This window comes from Dipodomys ordii, unplaced genomic scaffold (assembly GCF_000151885.1).
Source record: "Dipodomys ordii isolate 6190 unplaced genomic scaffold, Dord_2.0 Scaffold1, whole genome shotgun sequence".
Classification (NCBI taxonomy): Eukaryota; Metazoa; Chordata; class Mammalia; order Rodentia; family Heteromyidae; genus Dipodomys; species Dipodomys ordii.
In genome coordinates, this window is record NW_012267217.1 from 2263540 (window position 1) to 2285440 (window position 21901).

The window sequence follows — 21901 nt, forward strand, 5'->3', positions numbered from 1 at the left end:
AGAGCACCATCTGCAGGTTCGAGTCGCTCACGCTGTCGCACAACAACATGATCGCGCTCAAGCCCATCCTGCAGGCGTGGCTGGAGGAGGCCGAGGGCGCGCAGCGCGAGAAAATGAACAAGCCCGAGCTCTTCAACGGCGGCGAGAAGAAGCGCAAGCGGACTTCCATCGCCGCGCCCGAGAAGCGCTCCCTCGAGGCCTACTTTGCCGTGCAGCCCCGGCCCTCGTCCGAGAAGATCGCCGCCATCGCCGAGAAACTGGACCTCAAAAAGAACGTGGTGCGGGTGTGGTTTTGCAACCAGAGACAGAAGCAGAAGCGGATGAAATTCTCCGCCACTTACTGAGTGGGGTGGGTGGGAGGCGCCGGACGGGGCCAAAAGCCGGAGCCGTGTGAAGAGGGGGGCGTTTCTGGGGGCTTTTCCCTCCCCTGCTTCCCCCCCCCCCCCCCCCCAATGATGGATCTGGAGTGTCCGTTAGTTATCCTGCTTGCATCTGGGGAGTTTCTCCTCCGGTTCTTTTCCTCTGCCCCACCCTACTCTCCCTGCCCTAGCCGGTCTCGCCAAGAGGAGGGGGAGGCTGAGCGTGAAGAAAGGGGCGGCTGGAGATCAGGGAGAAGTATTGGGGGTTGACCGGGAAGCGGGAGGGAAGGAATGTGGAGATTGGAGCAGGATGGTTCTGAGGGCTAGGGTGGGGGAGATCGGGGAAGGGTTGGGAAATGGATTGTGTTTGACCAGAGACAGTTAAATCACTTATCAAAAAAAAAAAAATCTTCCTGGGGACCAAGGAACTATGTACAAAAACAACCAACCACCAAAATAATAACAGTTACTAGACAAATAAAGACAAAAACAGCAAAACAAAAGCAATGAAACAATGCTTTAGATATATTCAGCTCCCAGGAGCAGTAATCTGCAGCTTCATTTTCCCCCAAGGAAGAGAAAAAATGAGCACCATATTCTTACCACCGCCCCAACTCTACACACACGAACTGAGTCAAAAAACACCAAAACCAGAAGAACTGGAAGGTGAAGTTCTGGGTAGCGAACAAGCTAGCCGGTCTGCCTGTTTAATTTTCCCCTCTAAATCTCATCATCCTCTTTGATTTATTTCCTCTGTTATAGAGACTCAATGGCAGCGGAAGTGAGTAGGCCACAGCTTCGAGGAGCCTGGGGTTATAGGCTTGGTTGCCTATTAGATAGAATTCAAGGTTTCCAGCTGCCCAGTGGCTAACTATCCTATGGTCTGGGCTGGGGGGTCAGGTCAGGTGAGGGACTTTAGGAAAGGAGAGTTAACCACAATCTAAGACGCAGAACTTTGAGGGTCCCTGCAGCAACTATTCTAGAACAAGAAAATTAGAGTAAGATCTTACTTTTTTTCATTTTTGCTTATGTCTAAGATCTACAGAACAGACTTTGAAAATAATCCATCTCCCCAACACACATAGGATTTAACCGTGTTTCGTCCATTCAGAGTCTGATCTATTTCAACCTGTACATTCCCCCCTCCCTCCCTCCATTCATTCAAATACACTGATAGGGTGGAACCTTAATTAGGAGAGATTCTTCCTCCCGTTTTTTCACTTTTCTCCAGTGGATAAGACTCATTTTGCTCTACTAAGTCCCATTTACTCCTCTTGGAGAACATGAAGTTGTTGAAATGCTGAGAAGTTTCTGCTTTTAGTTGGGGGCCAGAGATAGCTGTGAGAAGATCACCTAAATTCCCAGAAGAGAGGGAGACAGATTTAAAGCCCCCTCCCCCCTTATTTATTTCAAAGAGGTCTGCATGTTCCCCGGGGGAAAGCAGAACAACTGTTTTCTTTTGTTGGTATTATTCAAGAGTCATTTATTACTGGGATAAATATTGGGTAGCAAAAACTTTAATTTGCACTATCAGTTTCCCAAATAGAAACTCATGTGTAGCATTTCATACTCATTATCAAGGTATTTAACAAGCTGCTGATGGGTTTTTTCTTTCTTTTCTTTTCTTACAATGAGAAAGAGATTTGAAGGTGGTTAGTAAAATGCCTGCTTTGTGAACAAGAAACTCTTTGGTTACTCTGAGGGTTGTTTGTTACCATCCTTTATGTCTTTAAAAATAAAAACAGCAAATGAGAGGGAAGAAAAACTTTACTGTTAAACAAGACAGAAACCATGCATGATCTGAAAGGTGCAGAAAGAAACACAATTAGGTCTCACTCTGGTTAGGCATTATTTATTTAATTATGTTGTATATTATTGTTTGCAGCGCAAACATTCTATGCATTTGAAACTGAGCACTAAACTGGGCTAGCTTTCTGGTAGACCGTTTTGTGGATAGTGTGATTTCACAGTCTACTTACTGCCTGTTTTCACGGAAAACACGACACTTGTCATATTCTTGTATTTAGAGGAAAAGGAAGAAAGGAAGATTATTGTAAATATTTTATTTCATGCACACATTCACACAGTGGTTACAAACTGCCAGCGTTAATCCTGAAATGCCTCACGGATTGATCTACCTGTCCATGTATGTCTGCTAAGCTTTCTCCTTGGTTATGTCATTGCTCTATTACCTTTTCCCTCCCCCACTTCTATCAGAACCATTCTGTGCGTCAACATCCACCAGGGGGATGTGTCCCGTACACTTACAAATAAAACAAAACTGAAAGAAGAGCAGTTTTATGATTTGGGTGCATTTTTGTGTATATATTGGGCCAAATCTTGGTAGAGGCGTTCAACAAATGAAACGATTCTATAACAATAACAACAAAAACCAAATAAACAAAAAGGGGTATGTGTGGGATGGGTGGTAGGTTATCAAGGGGAGATCAAAGGAAGGGAAAATATGATCATGGTTTTTGTGTTTTATTTTTGTTCTCTCCCTTTCTTCTCTCCCTCTCTCCATGCCTTTTCCCTCCCTCTTTCCTTCCTTTCTTACCCTTCCCTTCCTCCCTCCCTTCCTTCCTTCATTCCTTCCTTCCTTCCTCAGTTTTCTTTTTGCTGAATAAGAATTCACTTTCAGATAACTAATGTGAAAAGGTGCTCTAAATAAAATGAATTCTATATTAGTTGCCTGTGTTTATCAAAGTTTGTTTTCTTTTATAAATGCAGAAAATCTTAAGCCACAGCACGCCATTCAGATTGGTGAAGGGTAATAAATAAGCAGGCACCTGAAAAGCATTTACGTCGAAGGTATTTAGGGGTTTTATATGTAATGTTCTTCCCAAAAAATATTATAAATTTAAAATCTATCCACTTCAGGTATCTTATCAAATGCTTCTGTTCATTTAGAACATTTAGCGTGCCACTCACTCTCCAGAGTGACCAGAAATTCTCAATTTCTTGGTGACCTGGGAGTAGTTCAGATGCCAAATGTACAAAGTTTCTTAATAGCTGCGATTATACCTGCTGAAGTCATCTTGTTTTAGCTAAATCTTTAATTTCACCCGCAAATCTGTGAAACCATTTGATGTTCAAAAAAGAATAGTACATTTAAAAGCTGTGAAAAAGTTGTTTAATTTTTTTATAAAAGCACTAGAGGTATTTTAAAAAATAGGCCCCCATCAAACTTGGTTTGCTTCTGTTATTGATTTGAAATATCAGTTTTAATAAAATGTATTTCTAAAAGAATACACGTTATTTATCGAAACTATGACCAGATATCATTGTCAGAGAATCAAGACTGACTGAACAAATGGAAAGTTACAAAAGTCCTTAAAAAAAAAACAACTCAAGCAGAAATGTTGCAGGCAAATACATTTGTATTATAATGGCTAATGTATGTATTAAGAATTTAAGTATTTGTTTTGTATGAAGTAAAATCCTTGCCCAGTAAAAAGGAGACTATTACATTAATAAAACATCATGAAAACACATGCTCTGCAGATTTTCCTATGTGGCAGGAAGGTCTGCAAAACAAAACATGTTCTGCCTTCTGGTTAGTGAATCTACATAGGCTGCAAGCAATCATAAGACTATTTTAAGGCTCCTTAAATGTCAACCCATGAAGAAAAAATTTTTTTTTAATGTTCTCTTGAAGAGATTGCAAAGGCTTGTCATTCTGTGGTAGGTTAAGCCTTTCAAAGTGCTTTGGTTCTGGACAGCGGCACTTCAAGCTGAGACTCTGCACCTGTCAAGGGGTAGAAATGTGTTCTTTCAAAGAATATTCTCAAACCAAGTTTAATGGGAGAGCTGGGCTCCGTTTGCCTTCAGCTTCTCAGGAAATCCGGGAGGCTGAGTAGGAAAAGGGGAAAAAAACACATTAAATGCATCTGCCACATTAATGCCATCCATTTGTCTTAGATTGTCTTTTATCCCACTTCTGGCGCAGGGGTCCTGCTCCTGTGTTACGCACTGAGAAACGGTATCCCTCAACATCCATCAACTAAATTCTGAATAGATTTTTGTTCCATGTGTGTTCTTAAATTGCTCTCAACTACGATTATTCTCTCATAAATAAACTGTAGGCACCTACTGCCGTGACTGTATCGATGTTTATTTTCTTGTGATACTAAGATTTCTTGGGGCCAGCTCCTACACGTGGCCGGGCAAGAGAAGACAGGGTGTCATTATAATGGAGAGGCCTCCTTAGTTCCAGCCGTAGGCTACCTTACCGTTCTGCCCAAGTCTACCCCAAACCTCGCCCTCCAGAAACCCATATGCTCTACCATCTCTCAGGTTGAAGTGTCCTAGTTTTATCGAGAAGTTGACATTGGAGCATCTGACTGGGTGAACACCAATGGTCTAGGTGGCCAGAGGGACCAGGAGCTGACGGCCGCCGTGATTATTGATACTGCTACCGTCGGTGTTGTTGCCATTACCGTCTCAGCCGGGTGATGGGAGCCACAAACTCCTAACGAGCTGTTCCAAAGGATTCCGCAAGCTTACTTGATTTTTTTTTAAACAACCGAAATCTAGTGGCGCTGTGGCTCAAGTGGTAGAGTGCTTGCCTTGAGCTGAAGAGCGCAGGGACAGCGTCCAGGCCCCACTACCGACCAAACAACAACAACAACACAAAACAAAACAAAAACCCAACCACAATCTAATTCTCCCGGGGGGTGACTTTTCCATCTGCGAGATAAGCCTTGTCGCCATAATGTACGTGATTTAATATTTGATCAAACCGTGGCTCTTGTGCGGGACAGGGTGCCAGGCCCCCGTCCCAGGTCCGCGTCCCGCCGGGGCACGTGCGGCAGGGACGCGCGGCCGCCCCACCAGGGCTTGGCTTGCCTTTTTTTTTTTTAAATTTTAAATAATTCATGGCCTGAGAGTTCTGGAAATTAATAAAGTCAATGATAACAAGAAACTAATTAAAAACTTTCGTAATTGTTGTCAAGTCAGCTTGACGGGGAGACAGCCCTCGCGGATTCCCTCTCCAAAGCAGGACGATCGGTCGCTGGGGCGGGGTGGCCGGCGCTCCGAGGGTCACCGCGCCGGGCTTCCTGCTCCTTTGCTTGCTCACTGGTTTCTCCCGCGTTAACTTTTGAACTACGGGGTGGGGGTAGGAGGGGGATCGGGGCTGGCACGGGCAATTTCAAACCACAGGCAGAGTGGATCCGCTTGGATTTTTAATTAAGAGGGGGCCCCCATTTTGTCCTTCTCCCCCCCCCAACCACGCAAGATTCTTACTCGCCCACAGTAGCCGTCACCCACCCGGAGGACCCGAAGCCACCAAGTGCGCAGTTCTCGGCTTGGCGGCTGAGCGACCGCCGCGGGCTCTGTCGCACCCCTCCACTGCCTGCGCGCGGCCCGGAGACTCGCAGGTGCCGGGAGGTTGCGTCCCTGCTCGGACCTCGGGAGAGCCAAGGGCATGCCAGTCCAGGCCAGAACTCAGCCAGGACAGGTAGGACCCGAAGGGGTTAATGGCCCAAAACCTGACCCTCCCTCTCCAACCTCCCCTTCCCCACGCCCCACTTCGCGCGTGCGTTTGAGTGGCCCGAGGGTGCGGATCGCGGGGGACCGGATGGATCAGGAGCGCACGGAGCGCGCTGGGAGCGCCGCCAAGTGCGCACATGCGCATTGAGTACACCAGCCCTCTCCACCCCCGCCCCCACCTCCCCCAAAGCCAACTGGGAATTCCAGCTCTGCCGGGGTCCCCTCCGCTCCGAGGACGTTCCCAGAGACAAGGGAACACACTTAAATCCCACAGAGGTTAAAAAAATACTACCCTAAACATCTCGTGGTGTGAGTCAGCAGCCAGCTTAAACACCACAAAACTTTCTAAACGGTGCTACACGTCTTAGAAAGGATTGGTAGAAAGATGAGCATGGCTTTGGTTTTGTTGCTAAGGGTGCAACATCACCAAAGCCCTGATACAGATCTGATTTATTAGGAAAGGAAGAATTTTTACTCTGGGCAAAAGGATGGCCGGCTGCTAAGTTTTCGTCTCGGGGAATTAAGTGGAATCTTAACATCTCCAACGGAGGTGGCCAATCTGTGAGACTAGACACGAACAGACCCAGAGGTGGGGCAGAGAAGAAGAACACAGAAAACCAGACAGAGCCACTGTCCCAGCCAGCATCCACGGGAGGTCGCTTCAGGCAGATTTAGCTCAAGGATCGTTATCTCCACCTCCACTTAGGTAGAGAACCAAAGGAGTGAAGACGATTGGGAGGGGCGAAGGGAGTTGGCGGTGGCGGGGGCTGGACGAGGAAGAGACTACGTATTGGCTGAGGAAAACGAAATACAAACAAAAGTTTGTTTGGTAACTACCTCTCGGCCTCGGTGCAGCAAAATGTATACAAACTTTTGTAGACGTGGAGGAGAATAAAACTAAGTGTTGACAATTTCCAGCGTGGAAATTCACTTACACCAGTCTCTTGCTCCCCCTGCCCGCCCCCGCCAAGTGTTGACAATAAACATTTAATGAAGGCAGAGACCTGGGCTGTCTCCAGACAGTGTCAGAATACTTTAAGCAGACCATTAGCACGGCGTCTTCCACTTCAAACACCGCGCGGTACCCTCTTAACATTATTAAAAAAAAAATACTACGGGTGAAACAAGCGATCCGTTGGTCAGGCCATCTCCAGCGCTCGCAGCCGTTCTGATGCCCCCTCTACTTCCTAGCAGAAACGAACTCATTGTAGATTACTCGCGCTTTAAAAAAAATGTTAAATACAGTTAATGCAATATTAATCGCCCTTTGGTGATATAAAATGCAATATTTTCAGGCAGCTATTGCGCTTTTCGAGAGGAAGAGCTGGTGAAAAGAGTCACAGCTGAATAGTGGAGAGAGGGAGAGAGAGGGGGAAAAAAGCCCGGTATTTATTGCTTTTGTTTGGCTTTTGGCTACAGAGACAGGAACCTTCTAATGGGGTAAGGACATTTATTTTATCTGCAATCTATTGCTGCGCGAGCAGGGGCGGCAGATGGGGCTGGAGCGATATTCACAATGTAATTTAGAGCAAATCCTAATAACTAATAATGATTTATGTTAATTTTGATCGCTTACGCGACTTTACTAAATCGTTGTGATGAAAGAAAGAGAAGCTAAATGTGCCGAGGAGCTCCGGGGACCGACTGCGTTTAGAGCTCCAGTATCCTGCGCTCGGCGCGATCTTAAAGATGCGTTTTATGAGTTAGCAGTGGAAATGTGGGCATTAACAAAAGGGGGGCGGGGAGAGAAAAACAAGCAGGCGGAGTGCATTTGAGTTTATCCCGAGGTGTGTCGCTGAAGTTTCCCCTCTCTTTTGAAAAGGAACCGGTGACAGCTATGACACCTTTGAGCGGCAAGGTTTTAATAAAATAGATGTGTTTTGATTGCTTTCTGTGCCGGTGTGAAACCAAGGGATCGCGTGTGTTGGTGTGTGTGTGTGTGTGTGTGTGTGTGCGCGCGCGCGCGCGGAGCAAGTGTCGTCCAGGCTTCCTTGACGCCCGCGGAGTCTGTCTTTCAGCAGTGAGATCTGAACTTGAAGCTGGTAGTTAAACTTGCAGCGTTCGGGAATCACTTCTTCCACATCGCCGCCACACCTCGTGCAGAAGTTTTATTACTGGTTGCTTAAACAAGTTGCAGATTCCTACTCGCCACCTTCTACGAGATGTTTGTTTGCCTAGAACCAACTTTAGGAGAGCTCTTCAATCTCCACCCCCTACTCTTCACCCCCACCCCCACCCCAGCCCCAGCCCAAGCCCAAGGGATTCCAGGGCTTTTAAACTTAAAAGTGCCCTTCTTTTCTCACTCTCCGGGTAAAGTGGCACCGATTCAAAAACCCCAGGGGCTGCCAATGGGACCTATTTCTGCACTGAAACAGGACGGTGTGTGTGTGTGTGTGTGTGTGTGTGTGTGTGTGTGTGTGTGTGTGTGGTGGAGGGGGGCGGGCATTGCTCTGTGCTCTGCAAAAAGGGTCGGGAGGTTTTGAAAGGGAGGGTGCGCCTTGCTGGTGGCAATTTACTTTTCCAGTTACCTTTTGCACGTTTTAACGCCTCAGGGCTAGAGTTTGAAAGTAAAACAGCATCAAAGTAGCTCCTTATTAGCTCCATATTTGAGAAATCCAAAGATGAAACTACCTAAAAGGCTTAATAGGGCGGAACAGTATTTATTTGCCAAGCAAACAGCCAGAGTATAGTTCAAAAGGGGGGAACAGTGGCTTATCAGCAGGAGGTTGGAAGAGGAACGTGGGCAAAGTGAATTTCAAGCTTCAGTTGTGGGGTTAAAGTGAATTAAATAAGCTTCAAGTGAGATGTATGCTTTTATTTTTTTTTACTATATCTCCTGCCTTCAAATTTTAATATATAAAAATTTTATATATAAACACAGACACATTTTGGAGATTTTCTCACCTTTCAGAAGAATCGTCAAGACATTTTTGTTAATAAACTTTCAGATTTTATAGAGTAAGATTTGTTACTCTTCTGGGATTTGATCTACAAATATACTTAAATATAATCACACTTTTCAAGTTAAACTTTTATTACATTTTCCAGGCTTTTTTTCTTTGTTTACATGTACACACATAAAAATGCATTTAATTTCTATCAAGGAAAATTCAAGCTCTATGATTTAGAGGAATATCTTTGTTGTGCTTTGTTTTTCCTTTTGAACTATCTCTATCAGTAACCAGACAGTTAGTGTACTGTTAATATTCTGGGTATAAAGAAGACTTTAAGCAAAATAAATCTTTAAACAAAATAAATCCAGCTGATGCTGTCTGTTTACTAATAATACTCAGGAGCTTGAAGCTGTGCCTCCACGTGCATATCCACGTACAAACAAATATAAGCACTTTTCTCCCCCTCTGTTACTACTGGATGTAACTGAGTCTTATTTTTAAACTTCATTCAATTCTGTCCCAGTGTTTCAGCACTAGAAGAAACTCCCTTAAAATGGAAGAGTGGTGCATTATTGAAACTCTATCAAACAGCCTTACTGCAAATGCTGGCCCTGGATGAGGTCTGACTGTCTGACTGCACATAAGCCCCTAATATGTTAATGGCCGTAGGGGATGCCTAAGGTACTATCTCAAGCTGCTTCGCACACCATATGTCAGGCCGTTAGCCACATGGATCTATTAATCAAAAGGAGCTAGAGAGGGAGGAGAAGGTCTTGCAGAGGGGGAGAATGAGATAGATGGAGGAGGGGGAGATGGAAAGAGAAAGCATTTAAAATTTCAACTACACTTATTTCTTTTACTTAAGAAGTGAATAAAAAAATAAAGTTTAGTCAATGCAGATTTCCTTTTATCCAGTTAAAGACTTCAATGTCTGCAAACGAATTAGTAAATGGATTTGTTGAATTTAAGAACATTCTACCTGGAGGGTTCTGTTTAGGGTTCTTTTATTATTGCAAAACTTTTATAACCAAGACTCTCTTGGTACAAAAAGAAGTCATTTTTCCCTGTGTATGTTGTTGTATAGATGAGCTTCATTAAAATCAGGGAATAGTGAAAACGTGTATTTTGGGGATGTAAGGGGCCCTGGAAGGAAGTGCCTGGGGAATTAGTAATGAATATGTAATTTGTTAGTAGATATCTGCATGGATTTTCACCACCTTTAGATAGAGAATATAACACATTTATATTTTATCCCTTCTTTTAAGCTGCTTTTATGGTAGATGAAACAGCAGAATATATGGGGTGGCAAAAGCATTAAATAAAAAAAGATTCAAACTCCTACTTTGCTGATTTCTTCTTTATTTAGAAGTCTGTCTTGTATTGGAATATTCAACATTTTTGTTAGATATCTAGCTTAGCAAGTTTGTGTAAGCTTGGAAACACCTCTGGGCAGCATGGGGAAATTACAAATGAGTACCTTTGCTAAGTCTGTGAGAAAAAGCTAAAGTTTTGTTTTCAAAGATGAATATTTGGCATGTGCCTAAAACTCATCATTATTATGTAAAAATCAAGTGGAAGTACAAATGCCAGAAACTGTATCTGCAACAGAGCAAGTTGAGAAAAACATTCAAGTTTTTTAGATTTAGAAGTTTCATGCTTATCATCTATAATGGTATGTGGAGATAGAGAAAGTATAAACTCAGAAGTTAATTTGGGCATATTTATTGTTTATAATTGGCAGCTAATAATCGCAGATGAAGACTCAAATTCTGAATGATCATTTTTAAGTTTTAAAACTTACAGTTAATAGTATAACTTAGGAAATAGCTTTAAACAATATTTTTCTAACAGTTTCATGATTCATAGGCTGATCCCACAGAAGTTAATTTATAAGATAATAAGCTGACAAACCTCAGCTTTTATACACACATGTGTGTATGTAAATGAGTGACCATGTGCATACATTTGAGAATACAGACTGTTCACCTGCATCATAAACCTTCCGTTTTAATGTACAATATTTTATTATTTGCACATACCAAAAGAGAAAGACTTTAAGATGACTTAGAGGTAGTTGTGAAAGCTCAATGATAAGAACAGAATTATATAAAAGCTTTTGGAATATTTACAGTATTAAAAAGCAAGACACTTTAGATGTAGTTTGGGTTTTTTTCTTCTACTTTTACTAAGGCACCTATCTATCTTTGAATAGAGGAAGTTTTTAGTTGCAGGCAAAGGTTAACACAGGTAGATGTCTTTAAATAAAAATGTCACTACTTTGGACTATTTGGTTTGGTTGGGAAGTCATCTGTGACTCCTAGTTTTAAAAAGGGAGGGGGTGTGTTATTTAAAAGTAGAAAATTATATTGTAAGGAACTGTGGTCAATCTGCAAAGATGAGGGATTCTAAAGCCCTATATTTTATCCAGGAGATGATGAATACATAAAGAATCATCCTGAATTCAAGAGTAGCTAGGTAAAAAGAATACTTATTATCTTTAAATTTTGGTGCATGCCACCAGCTTTTATTTCCTTCCCTGTAGTTAAAAGGTAGCCCATATATCTGTCGCTTTGGGTTTCCAAAGACTCGTAACTTAATTCCTTCAGGCTATTCATCAGCACAGTAATTAAACTAGCAAATGGATGTAAATAAAGTGAAATTGGTTTCATGACAGATGAGGCGAAGAGGCCTCTGACATGAAACAAGGCAGGACAATAATGATTTCAGCAGCATCAGGCCATGGAAGGAACCCCAGCTGGATTTATTAGATGCTGCAAGTGATTTGCTGGAAGTGGGCAGGACATGAGCACTTTTTAATTTGACAGGAATTTTGCATTCTAAAGAGCATATTGAAATATAAATGCAGAAATTAGTTCAGGCATATTATAAACAGAAGTATATTTGGAGCCATGGTACTACCCAATATTTTAAACAGAACAGAAACACACACTCTCTCTAATAGGAGGGTTGCATTGAACAAGTTATTTTTTAAAAATCCTACCAGAGTGACAAAATAACTCTGCAATATTCCACTAGGCTTCAGAAAGCCTATTACTATTTTAGGGTTAGTGGATTGGGTTTATTTACCAGAGAAAATGTGTAGAACTGTAGATTATTTAAAAAAAACCAGCATGATGAAAACATGTATATAAATTAAGAGTTCATGCTTACATAGGAGGGAAATATAGGACAGACTGGGAGAAAGTCGGGAATTTATTTTACAACATAGAAGTACTACTGTGTTCAAAGAAATTCTGGGATAACTATCTGGTATCAGTTTATTGGTTCTAGTGATCTGCATCCTGGATACCTAGAAAACAAATTTCTAATACAAAGAAAAATGTTCTCAAGTCCTTGCTAAATACAAATTTGTTCTCCTGAGACATATTTGTTCTCTTTAAAATAGAGGAGAAATCAAACAACAGCTGAAGACCCTGGAATAAGAAAAGGAGAAGGTGGATTCTTGGCTAGCTCAACAAGAGTCAATTGGAAATTGAGCCACAATTTCACAATAAGGGAGTCACACCTAGAATAAATAAAATCACAGATTTCCACTCCCAGAAAAAACTAGAGCCTTTCTCTACATATAGGTGAAAAACAAAATTCTTTATGGTTAAATGTAGTTTTAACTGAGGAACAAAGATAATCCAGAACTCCCTTAAGTGATGCCCTCTCTTCCCAGAGATTGGAACAAATTTTCAGCACCATGGCTAGCTCCAGGATGATTGCAGCAAACTGGGAAAAGTGAATCTAAAATATTCCTGAAATTGTGTAGGCAATTTAATTATTCAGCAGCGAATTCTAATCCATGAATGGGACACACTAAAATATTTCAGAATGAAGTGTTTTTATAAAACATCCAGCTATTACAGAGATTAGGTTAATGGAACTCATCATCTTCAAAAAGAATAAAGGAGAACAAAAACAAAACCCACCAAGTGCAGTCTCCTTCCATTCTAATGGTGGGTGACTTTTAGGCCATGAAGGAATTTATTATGAAACTCAATTGGCTTTCTCTCTGAGCCTGTCTCTCTCTTTTTTAAATAGAAAAAAACATGCCTAATTATTTTAAAGTTCTTTTCCAATCGTAAGTCACAGGCAAGTCCTTTAATTATAATACAGTATGAATAGGGGAGCATATGGAGGAGAATGTCAAGAAGAGGGTGCCAGGGGCAGATCCTCAGAAATCTGTATTCATTTCTGGCTTTTATTTGTTCAGTAATCTCTACCATCATAACTAAATCTTGAAGCACTGATGTAGTTCGAGTTGTTGTTGACTTAACGTCAAAATTCAATCACTGGGGGTTTTGCATCAGCCGGGCTACTTATTTGTCTAATAAATCCGTCATTTTGTAAGAAAAATATTTGAGCAGCCGTACTTGACCTCTTGGTATCCACAAGTCACATTTATTTCTCCCAGTTTACAAATGCAAAATCGAGATGATCATCTAATGCCTGCAGGAACCGTGTTGATTTCTGATTGGATTTTAGATGGAAATGTCTATTTTAAATACCTTGTGATTAAATTGTACATATAATAGAATCTATGCATTTTAAACTGATTCCTGCTTGGAAACCTAACCACCTGGGCTGCTCGTCACACATACTGATGTTATAAAGAAAATTAAAAAAAAAGAAGCAAAAATAAAAAGTCCAATAAAGTCCTGCCCACACAATAAATGGAACCCACCCTTTCCTTACACATACTAAAATTGATACTCCACAAGGACACTCGAATGAATTAAAAAAAATTCTAAAATAGTGCTTTTCTGATGAAGCCCCAGAAAATGTTCTAATTCTGGTAAAAGAGGAATTTCCCAGAGGAAATTGCTCACAAGATCCTGGAGGCATTGCTTAGTCTCAGGGCTCAATGTTGAGTCTAGTGTCAAACTGTAACTCAAGTCCAAGGCAACCCATGCTAAAGTCTCTGAATGTTTATTGGTCAAGGAAAATAATAAGTGAAAGGCGACTGAATGGATTTTATTCTCTAGTCCCATTTTAGAAATGGCTTGAAAGTGTTCAGGGGCCCACTTTTCCTTTGCTCCTTCTCAGAGTCTTTCAAGTGCAAAGGCCTCTCACACTGCCAGAGTGGTTTTGAGCTGTTCAGTGGAGGGACCACGTCCTTTATCTAGAGTTTCTCGGTGCAGCGTGGGAGAGAATGAACCACTATTCCATTTCTTATGATAAAGGGCTTTGTAATCGTGCTGAAAACGGATTTTTAACCAGTTGGTGATGACGCTGGCAGACCTGGGAAGTCAGGAGCAATTGAAGTGGTACTGCCCCGTTAGCTGCAATGCGTGTCTCAGGGACGCAGTTTGTGACCCCGGTGCCTGGGTCGATGTGCTGTGTAGACATAGCACAGGACTGTAGAGAGATGATCGGGTCCGGGAAAACCATTTCACTTGGGCCCCTTTGATTTCTCGCTCCCGCCGTGTGCATGCGTGCCTGCATGTAGAACTAGAACCTTATGAAGTCTTGCTTCAGCTTGTTTGTATCTGAAATCATGGCGATGGTTCAACCTCTAATACAGGAGATTTTAGGCGAAAGGTGACCGATGAAAGGGAAGGATTTTGATCCCACTGCCTCTTTCCCATCTCAGCTCTGGAGTTCCCTTCCCTTTGCAACCCCGTGCTGACTTTAATTGCGTTTGGGAACGTTTTTCCTCTCCAGTCCAGTCCTGCTGAGAAACTCCAAGATCCTGAATTTTTTTTCCCCGTGGTGTGATGAGGCCAGAATTCTCATCAGGGTTTCCATTCCCTCTTTCACCCGAGTCTCGGTTCCTGGGCTCACGATCTCGGGCTCCAGAATCTGGCGCTGCGTCTACCTAGGGCCAGGCAGGCTGGCTAAGGAAAAGTGTCCCTACCTACGGCCTGCGATGCTGCGAGAAGCAGCGGGTCAGCCTGCCGGTTCCTCCAAAGGGAGCTCAGGCTGGCTGGAGCAAGTGAGCTCAAAATCTGCTCTCTTCCCCCCAAGACCTTCGGAGGTCGCTAGTGAGCAGTCCTCTGTGCGCCCGCGGAGGTTGCTCCAGGAATTAGGAGACTTCTTGCTTCCACTTGTCCGGGCTGGCACCTGGAGGCTCAGAAGTTTGAGACTACTGAGACCAGGGCTCTCAGCCTATCATGTTTGCTTTGAATCTTTCTTAGAAATCTGCCACTTGTATTTAAAAGAAAGTGGTGGTCATCCGAGGGAAAAAGGATGAAAAAATGCAGCAGTGGTACTCACTGGACAGTATGTTGCAAATGAACTGTACAACTTATGGGTGGGGACAGGAGGCAAAAACTGGTGGTGACATTGTCCAAGAAGAAATGTACTCATCACCTGACTTAAGTATCCTGTAACCCTACTGTACATCACCTTTATAATAATAATAATAATAAAAACTGGCCCTTACAAATCTTACTTCATTTTCTCCCCTCCCCCCAGGACTGTAAGGGATTTAGTGCATTCAGAGAAAGCCACTGGAAAACAAAAGCAAGCAAACAACAACAACAACAACAAACACCCTCAAGTGTAGGCCCATTGTTTTATGTGAAAGCCAACAACCCATTCTTTCAGTTCCTAGGCTTGTTGGAAAATAGAAGGACCAGATTTTACTATACTGAAGGATGGGGAGGTGAAGGAATGATCCTTTAGCAATGTGGCAAACCCCAGCAGAGTAATTGATAAGCTTGTTCAATATTTGTTTCTATACCAAAAGCATGCTGGTGGAACTTTCAAAGCCTTTATATCCATCCACAATCTCTTCTCTCAGATCTCTCATTACCTCAACCTGCCCTTCAGCTCTATAGATTAGCAAGGGCAGTGGGATGTTCTAGGATTTCCTCCATCATCTGTCCACTCCATCTTCAGATGTAGAGACTCTGAAGGAACTTTGTTCCTTTACTGTTGGGGAGGAGAACAGGAAATTAACCTTGAAGGCACAAACCTTCTGGGTTTTGTTGGCATGGGCAGCATTGGCTCTAACCTGGTATTGGCCTCCAGATTTCCCTCCATCCTTGCCAACATCTAGGAAAGGACTTGTGCACACACACAATGCTTAACTTTGGTTTTTCTCCAGTCAGAGATTCCAGCAGAACAATATTGAGAAAGTACAATCATTTCATGTGAACCAGCTGAGAAGACAGTTCAGGCAGGAGGAATGGTTGACAGATGGAAAGAAAAAAAATGTTTCTGGGAGAGACATAATTTTAAGCCTAGATCTAGATCCTAAATGTACAACTACAGTTAGGTATCATTTTTTTTGAGAAACCTGACTTATATCCTCAGAATTTCTACCTGTAAGGATTATGTTTTTGGCCGGGGCGGGTAGTTTTAGTGGTGGTGGTCCCAGAAAAAGCACAAATTCTACCACTGAGCTCCATCTCCAGCCCCTACCTATAGGGTTTAGAAGTTAGCTTTCACTTACATAAAGTAATTATAAGTTTATGAACTTTTTAATGAGAAACAACTGGAGTAAAAAAGAGGAAATGCTTGGGCAATTTGAAAATATTGTTAGCTTGTGGAAATAGATGTACTACATTGTAGTTATTAACACCTTATAAAATCTTAAATCAATATAAATTAATTTAATTATGATTTGTAATTGCATTTTGCATGATCAATTTGAAACTCTGCATTAAAGATAATTGGAGCTGGGTGCTGTCACTCACCACTCCCTTAATAGCTTAATGAAAAGGAATGCCATGTACCACCTTTGGGTTAAACCTGTAAATTAGGATAAATGCTTATTTTCCAATAAAAATGTGGTAAAAATAATTGTACATTTAATAGACATTTTTATTACTCAATTGTAAGTGTGTAATGGATTTTTTTTGTAAATTGCATTATTATTTTTTCCATGGACCTAGTTAAGTATTTATTAGGGTTGATTGAACTGTCAGTGTTGTTTTTTTTTTCAGGATCAGACCTCAAAGATTTGAATGAAGACTAACTTTTATGTAAAAATATCATGCTGTCCTCGAAGCTTGTGCCAAGAGGTCACTGCAGATAGAGGTCCTAACTTAGCATAATGGGTTTAACATTTCCATGACATCATCAGGGAATCTGAAAAGAGTCTAAGGATAATCAGAGTGGTCATTCAGAAGAACAGTAAATATTTTATGAGGATATATAGAAGACAGGAAAGATGGTCAGAAAGGTGATTCTAAGCTCCTCAGAGTTCTGCAAAGGAGGGGTCTCAGTTACTCACAGAGTTAAAGAGCCACGGGCTGTTTTTATATTAGCAAGGCAATTGGGAAGATTCAGAATGGGATGAAGATTAGGGATTGATTTATAGGAAATCATTTTTTTGTTTTCCAAATTCTTAATGTATTTTTCAGTATGAAGTATTTATCTTACATATGATTGCAACAGAAATATGTATCCATTATTCCTGGGACTAGTTTAGTTAGATTTCCCAAATCAACAAGGCACTCTTCTGAGAAACTGGGAACACATTGGAAGTGCTTGTGAATGAGATAAATACTTAGTGATTATTTATTTTCTACTTTTATTAAAAATATTTGAATTCCTATATCTGTATAGACTTTGATAGATTCAAAGAAACAATAGAAAGCACACAAAATAGCATGATGTGTAGTTTTTAGCACTTCCTCTAAATTATGATTTTCTTTCTTGTCAGATTGCATAAAATAGAAATAAACCTCTTGCTATTTGAGTAGAACTATTGTGATTTTGTTTAGAATATGATTAGACTTGCTCAAGTTTATTCAAGTATTTACCTCACTTTGGATTATGTAAATTAAATGTCTGGCATTAATGATTTAAAGGGGCATTCTAGGTTCAATTTCAAAAATATCAGCTGAATGAACACTGAGTCTAATTGAATTTATTTATTTTTATGGAATGTTCTCTTTATGTTTCTAATATAAAATAGCTTCTACTGTTTTCTAAAATACAAATATATTAGGTGATGGAAAAGTAGATACAAATATTTTAAACTGTAAAATTCAGTCTTCTCCCCTGACCTTGATCTGTCCACATCTAACCCCTCCTTGAAAGCTGAGGGGTTGTCATTCCAGATTTCCCTGATTTTCTCATGTAAGGATGTACACATGAATTCTTATTCATGCTCTTCCTTCCTTTTATTCCATATCTCAAATTGCTTCTTATCATAAGGACATGTTTGTGCTTTTGTCTTTTCATTAGGAAAAGAGATTCTTATTTTTCTATTCTTGTATTTTCCCAAATGACTAACATCATATTATACAGAGAAGATAATAAAATCTTCATGAATACACAAATTAAGGGACACATTATATTTTTTCTTATGATCACAGTGAACACATGTAAATAATGCAGTTTCATGCTGCTCTTTCAAATAGTTCTATTTTACCCTTACAGATTCACTCGGGGCTGGGAAAAATTATAGCACTGATCTCTTCAAGATCAGGTTGCTCTCATCTTTATGTTCCACCTTAAATTATATTGTGTCAATTAGAATATGTTTTCACAAAAATATTCAGTTTTTAAGAAGCAGTTTACTATTCTAAATGTTGTAATGTCCCTTATATAATTCGAGGAAACAAAATTGTGTGCAATTCCCCGCTGTCATTGCAATTGGTTGCGGACTGTTTTCATGACCAAATGCTCTGATTGCTTGTTCTATGCTACAAATATACCCAGCTCCTTATTTTTACCATGGGCAGATCATGCCTTAAAAATTGCCATAATATGGTCACCAGAATTAACTTGAGAATGTCTCTACATGATTTATTCTTTCTTTTCCCTTTGCACAGTCACTGAATATTGCAATGTAATAATTTCTGCAAGTGGACTAGTCAAAAGCCAAATAAATCATTCCTTTATAAGATGCAAAGTTTAAAGTGCCAGTTAGCAAGTTTTGCTTCTTGGTAATAGGGTTCAGCAAATTTTACTTTTTGACACATTTTATAACCCTTCAGAATAGCCACCATAATTACAAATGACTCCACTTCCATGCACTATAGGTGCATGCTTTCTAAGAATATTTTGATTACAATTGAGTATTTTAAAATCATAATACATGTATATACTTAAATATATAACATCATTCACACACATATAATAACTATGTCAGTACATCCAATATGACAAAATTATTTTATAGGATGGCGATAGCTATTGTTTTCTAGTAAGGGAAGAAGCTATCAAAGCTCTTAACAAAGGAAAATATGTTAAAAATGTCATAGCAGAGAAACCTAAATGTGGCCAGTTATTTCTCTGTCTCCCTTACGCGCTCTCTCTCTCTCTCTTTGGTGCTGGTGTCCCAGGGCTTGAACTCAGAGCCTGGGCACTGTCCCTGAGGTATTTTCCTCTACCACTTAAGCAATAGCTCCACTTCTGCATTTTTTTTTTTTGGTGCTCAATTGGAGGTAAGAGTCTCATGGACTTTCCTGGCCAGGTTGGTTTCAAACCTTGATCCTCAGGTCTCACTCAGCCTCTTGAGTAGCTAGGATTACAGGCATGAGCCACCAGTAACTGGCTAATTATTTCTCTTTTTAAATATAAAATTCACATTCTATTCTTTTTTTGGGGGCGGGGGGTCCAGTCATAGGGCCTGAACTCTGGGCCTGGGAGCTGTCTCTCAGCTCTTCAGCTCAAGGCTAGCGCTCTACCACTTGAGCCACAGCACCACTTCCGGCTTTTTTCTTTTTGCTTATATGGTGCTGAGGAATCGAACCCAGGGCCTCAGGCATGCAAGACAAGCGCTCTACCACTGAGCCACCTTCCCAGCCCCTCACATTCTATTCTTAAACATCAATTGTATTCTATTGTGATTATTCTTCCAGTTTTACTTCTTGAATTAAGGCAGTGACTCTCATGCTCCAAGATTTTTCTTTGTCTACAAAAGACAACAAAACACAATGTTTCAAGCTCTAAACCTTTTTATATTAAACATAGTCTTAAAGGAGAAAAGAACTAGTTATGGGCCAATATATTAAATTTCATGACTTGAAGACATTGTGACCAAACATCGTGGTAATCAAAATTCATATTTTCTTTATGTTTTGAGCTGTTTGCCAAACAAAGACAAGGCAAAACTCCGTACTTACACATTTCTACACTAAGTGTTAAAACATTAAAAAAAATTCTATTAGGAAATAGATGAGTATAATGACCTTACTCTCCATCATATGCTGATAGCTAAGTATTTGAGACTGAAAAATTGCACTAATGAAGCTATTTGAAGGCTTTTGTGGACAACTGCTTCCTCTTTGAAGATTAAATGAATGATGTTGATGTGATTAATCTTAGTACAGGGAGTGATACAGCAGCTAGAAAATACCTTGGTGATTTTCATAATTAAACTGAATCAACATTTCAAAGAAATGCCAGTGTTATCACTTGTATATTAGAATTACATTCATTAGACTGGAGAAACAAATAATTTGAGCAAACAAGATTTTCCTTTTGGTGTATTGAGACTTCTGTCATATCTCAGAGTATCTCACTATAAATCATCATTCCTGTTTAATTTTGTCCTTGTCTTTTTAGCAATTCTTGTATTGTTGTGAGCATGCCTAGTGGAGTGAATGATATTGAATGTCTTGCTTCTTCTTTATTTACTTTCAATTTCTGAATTTTATCTTCTCTTAACACTGCCTCCAAGGCAGCTGTCTGCTCATCATGATGGTAGGCGATATTTAAGAAAGTTTATTTCTAATAAAGTCTCAGTAATTTTTTTGGTTACTTGGAAAAAGACTGGAGGAAATCATAACTGGTATTTTCCCATGTCTTTGATATATTTAGATATTACAGTGCAATGTTACCTTGTTCAACCTTTATTGGTTGTAACTACTTTTGAAATTAAGGTTTTTTTTTAAAAAGAATGATTAGAGAATAGAGTCATTCTCTCCTTCCTTCCTTCCTTCCTTCCTTCCTTCCTTCCTTCCTTCCTTCCTTCCTTCCTTCCTTTCTTTCTTTCTGCTCTTCAGCTCAAGGCTAGTGATCCACCACTTGAACCACAGCTCCACTTCTGGCTTTTTCTGCTTATATGGTGCTGAGGAATCGAACCCAGGGCCTCATGCATGCAAGGCAAGTGCTCTACCACTGAGCCACCTTCCCAGCCCTAGAGTCACCCTCTTTTAGTGTTATGGTGGATAACTTAAATGGGAAACTGTTCTCTAACCCACTAGGAGAAATTGCCTTGGAAGCTCAACTAGGAACAGTTCTTCTGACTTCTTAGTGCAAGAACAAGCTGGGTTCAAGGGTTAAGGATTACTGCATCAATGGAAGCACAGTGTGTTACTTGTTCTATCACCACTATAAATTACTTTAAAGGTTTCTGGGTGACTCTTGGTAACCCTGATATTTACAGTCTTCTTCCAGCAGTTGCATGATCTTTCCCTTCCTGGTTGTTTAATAGAAGTAAGAAATGCTTTCTTCAACCTATTGGATAAAGGACCAGTCTTTCTCTTTAGGGACCCTGATTGGAGTCAACTTATAATCTTTTATTTTTATTTATTTTTATTTTTTATTTTGTTGTCAGTCGCGGGGCTGAACTCTGGGCCTGGTTACTGTCCTTCAGCTCTTCAGCTCAAGGCTCGAGCCCTACTACTTGAGCCACAGCGCCACTTCTAGCTTTTTTTTTTTTTTTTGCTTATGTGTGGTGCTGAGGAATCGAACCCAAGGCCTCATGCATGTGAGGTAAGCACTCTACCACTGAGCCAACTTCCTAACCCTCAACTTACAATCTTAAGTGAGATGAATTTGGTACTTGTCACCAAATCACTGGTTATTGTAAACACTCATTCTCAAACATGCTTTTCCTTCAGCATTATAATACAGAACATAATGGAATGATCAGGGGCCAAGCATCTGAGGAACAAAACTTCTAAAACTAAGATGTGCCAGAACTGATCCAAGAACGTTGATACATGTTCCCTATTACAAGCAGCCATTTAACACTAGCCTGATGGTTTGTAATCTATTGTCTTTCTTTGTGAAGTTGTTTCCATGGGTGTGTTTGAAATGCCAGATAGTCAGCCATACCGACACCTTGCCAGCCAAACACCACAGTGAATGCAAAACAGTACTTTTTGTCCCATTCAGGACTGTGATGTTCATTTGAAACAGACTGTTCAGCACTTGGACTATCCAAGTCAAAAGGAAGTAATTAATGAACCCAGAGCACAAATTTCCCAAATCATAGTAATCATAATAAGGACAAGAGAG

The 21901-nt window shown here is 40.7% G+C and overlaps 1 protein-coding gene across 1 annotated transcript in view; it reads left to right on the plus strand.

The window, feature by feature from the left end:
- Positions 1–344, plus strand: part of Pou4f1 (POU class 4 homeobox 1) — a 1900-nt gene extending 1556 nt beyond the window's left edge. Inside the window, exon 3 of the mRNA XM_013008954.1 lies at positions 3–344. Within this exon, the coding sequence (XP_012864408.1) occupies positions 3–344 (342 nt within the window). The remainder of the gene's footprint in view (positions 1–2) is intronic.
- Positions 345–21901: the final 21557 nt, after the last annotated feature.